General features: G+C 45.9%; 1 protein-coding gene across 1 annotated transcript in view; it reads left to right on the top strand.

The window, feature by feature from the left end:
* The window catches only part of LOC103211357 (ret finger protein-like 4A), a 5,303-nt gene extending 1,689 nt beyond the window's left edge, over positions 1-3,614 (top strand). Inside the window, exon 2 of the mRNA XM_007957309.1 lies at positions 3,016-3,614. Within this exon, the coding sequence (XP_007955500.1) occupies positions 3,016-3,614 (599 nt within the window). The remainder of the gene's footprint in view (positions 1-3,015) is intronic.
* The last annotated feature ends 287 nt before the right edge of the window (positions 3,615-3,901 follow it).

Below are 3,901 nucleotides of genomic sequence, written 5' to 3'. Positions count from 1 at the left end.
GAACTCGCTGACCATTCTACCATCACACATACGGAGTCACAACAAGTGAGAATGAACTCGCTGACCATTCTACCCTGACACATGTGGAGTCACAACAAATCAGAATGAACTCACTGACAACTATTTTATTGTGACGTTTGTGAAAGTTTCCAGAGCAAATTCATTTTCCACACAACAGTTCATATACATTTTGTTTCACGGCATTGATCGCAATCCCCGTAATGCATCAGTTCTCTTCCCACCTCCTCCCTGTGGTTATCTTTCCCTGTGTCCTTTTCCATGCATTCCTGTGCTCTGAGCTATCTCCTTGTGCAAGCTCTGCCCTTCTGCTCTACCATGGTTGATTGTTCTAAGGAGTGTGCCGACCTGGTGTAAATGTTCACCCTCTACACCTGTCTATTGTTTGGCTGGAAGCCACGAGACTGGGTTCAATTCCAGACCCAAAGGGTGACTAGCGGCCATAGTGCTGGGTTTCCCCAGTCTGTATCAGACCAGTAAGCCTGGCCTTTTCTATGATTTTGAGTTTTGTTCCACGTCGTTCTCCCACTTTGTCCAGATCTCTTCTTGGATCCCTTTCCGAGTGGTTGGCAGTGGTAGCTGGGCGCAGTCCGGTTCTGGCATCACAGCCACGCAGGCTGTGGCTCCATGGTCCACTGGCCCTTTGGACTAATTTTTCCCATGCATCGTTGTCTTCCCTCATCCTTCTTTGCTCCAGACGAGGACAGACCAACTGTTGTATCTTAGAAGGACACTTGCAAGCTTTTAAGGCCTCAGTCACTACGTGCCACAGTAGGATGTTTTTGTGTAGTATGTTATTTAACTGAGCTTGATGTCCCCTCAACCGTGGTCCCAAGTCCACAGGTCCAACAACTCACTCCCTCAAGATGGTTGGCTGTGTCTAAGAAGTTATCATAACTTTGTCCTCTGTTAGCTCTATTATATATGGACAGTCATATGGCACATACAAACACATATGTAGAAATACCATCTGCTAAACCTATATGTGGTCATGAGTATATGGCCTTTGCCTAGACATACCTGATCATTCAGCCTGTCTACCTATGTATCTACCTGTAGATTGATGTTTGTTATTCCTGATAATGTGGTTTTAACCCACAAAGTATTTTGACCCAAATTTCCCTGCCTCTCTGAGCACTAAAACAAACCAAACTGGTTGCCACTGAGTCAGTCCTGGATCCCGGTGACCCCCGGCGCCATAGTGGAAGTGTGGCTTTCCATAGCTGTGACCTTTCTGAAGCAGACAGGGCACTCTCCCCAGGCACCTCTGTCGGATGTCCTTGACGTTTAGAGTGCTCCTGCCCACCCAACAAGAAGAAATGGGGGTGGGGGGGTGAATGGCAAAGAAAACTCAATGACTAAGTTTTCAGTCTCTTTTTGCAATAAGTAAACTATTTTTCCTTCATGCAAATGATCTATGAGATGACTGACTTGAAAGATTGTGTTAACATATATGCTGAGTCCAAGGATTAACTGGGCTCAATGGATGTGATCTTGGCCTTCATTATCTTACACCGTGAACAGAAACCTTTCATCAAAGCTATGCGTACATTGCTGTCAGTAGATTTCTCAGGAAGAGTAAGACGCTTGTGTTGAGGCAAGACCTACAGGATAATTTGACTTTGTCAAGGAGGCTGCGGAAGGTTCCCACAAAGTGTTTGCTGTGGGGGAGCAGAGGAGAAGGAAAGAAGCTAAGGGGATAGTTGGGCTTTCATGGAAGCAAATGGGAGAAGGTGTATGTTTGATGTCGTTGGGTGCCATCGAGTCAGCTCTGCCTCATAGCAACTCTATGGACAACAGAATGAAACCCTGCCCGGTGCTGTGCCAGCCTCACGATCCCTGCTACTCCTGAGCCCATCATTGCAGCCTCTGTGTCAAACCATCTCGTTGAGGATCTTCCCCTTTCCTGACGACCCTCCACTTTACAGAACAGGTTTCTGTTCACCGTGTAAGATAATGAAGGCCAAAATCATATCCATTGAGCCCAGTTAATCCTTGGACTCAGCATATATGTTAACACAATCTTTCAAGTCAGTCATCTCATAGATCATTTGCATGAAGGAAAAATATTTTACTTATTGCAAAAAGAGACTGAAAACTTAGTCATTGAGTTTTCTTTGCCATTCACCCCCCCAACCCCAATTCCTTCTCCAGGGAATGGTCCCCTCTGACAACATGACCAAAGTAGGGGAGACGAAGTCTGGCCATTGTTGCATCTAAGGAGCATTCTGGCTGCACTTCTTCCAAGACAGATTTGTTAGTTCTTCTGGAAGTCCCTGGTACTCTTAGCATTCTTCACCAACAGCACAACTCAAAAGCATCAATTCTTCTTCAATCTTCCTTATTCATTGTCCACCTCTCACATGCATATGAGGCGATAGAGAAGACCATGGTGTGGGTTAGGTGCACCTTAGTCTTCGAAGAGACATCTTTGCTCTTCAGCACTTGAAAGAGGTCTTTTGCAGCGGATTTGTCCAGTACATTACAGAGTCTGATTTCTTAACTGCTGCTTCCATGGGTGTTGGTTGTGGATCCGCATAAAATGGACTCTTTGACAGCTTCAATCTTTTCTCCATTTATCATGATGTTTATTGGTCCATTTGTGAGGAATGACATTGGTCAATAATTTCCACATACCTTTCTTTGGAATGGGCACAAATATGGATCTCTTCCAGTCGGTTGGCCAGGTAGCTGTCTTCCAAATCTCTTGGCATAACCGAGTGGGTGCCTCCCCTGCGGCATCCATTTGTTGAAACATCTCAGTGGGAGTTCCGTCGGTTCCTGGAGCCTTGTTCTTCGCCACTTCCCTCAGTGCAGCTTTGCCTCCTTCCTTCAGTACCACTGGTTCTTGATTATATGCCACCTCCTGAAACAGATGAATCTCAATCTATTCTTTTTGGTACAGTGACTCTGTATTTCTTCCATCTTCTTTTGATGCTTCAACAGAAGATGGTGTATAGTATGTGTATTGCTGAGTTACCATTTTTCTCTCCACAGTGGAGATGACATTGGATGCTGACACAGCCCACAATCTCCTCATCATTTCCGAGGACCTGAGGAGCGTCCGATGTGGGTCAGTCAAGCAGAAGCTGAAAGAACATGTGGAGAGGTTCAGTCAGTCCATCTGTGTCCTGGGCTCCTCTCGGTTCACCTCTGGCCGCCACTACTGGGAGGTGGATGTGGGAACTAGCCAAGAATGGGATCTGGGCATTTGCAGAGAATCCATTAACCGACAAGAGAAGGTCGTCATGTCTACAGACCGTGGGTTCTGGATTCTGAGTTGGAGGGAGGGCTGGTACTTCTCATCCAGTACCACAATTCCAATAGCCGTCTTGGTGAGCCTCCCATTACGCCGAGTGGGCGTTTTCCTGGATTTGCACATTGGAAACCTTTCCTTTTGTAACATCGGTGATGGATCCCATATCTTCACATTCACCAAGATTTCTGCTTCCGAGCCCCTCCGCCCTTTCTTTTCTCCCTCGATTCCAAGGCCTGGTGATCACAGCTCCCTGAGTATCTGTCCTGTGATGGTTCCAAGCATCCCATCGGAACCCAAGACAGACCAATGCACCAGGTCGACAAAAAGCAATGGTTGAGCAGACTTTGTGTCTACAGCTTTGATCTTTCCTACTTGGTATACATCGGGCAATGTAACAGAATACACATAAGCAACATTTTATAAATTGTGAACACAAATTAATTTGAGTAATGAGAAAATAAATGGAGTTTGGATATTCAGTATGTCATGGTTTTCTGTTTCTCTTTCTGTTCCTGTAACTATATGGAGGTTCTTGAGGGGGAGTGCTGGTGGCATAATGCCTAAGGCATCTGACTGCTAACCAGAAGGCTGGCGGTTCTTGAGTGGGCCCAATGGTTTGTACTC

Source organism: Orycteropus afer, unplaced genomic scaffold (genome assembly GCF_000298275.1).
Source record: "Orycteropus afer afer isolate SDZICR_OR568_19922 unplaced genomic scaffold, OryAfe1.0 scaffold00726, whole genome shotgun sequence".
In the NCBI taxonomy this organism is placed as follows: Eukaryota; Metazoa; Chordata; class Mammalia; order Tubulidentata; family Orycteropodidae; genus Orycteropus; species Orycteropus afer.
Note: the sequence above shows the minus strand (reverse complement) of the source record. Positions and strands in the feature narration are given on the sequence as shown.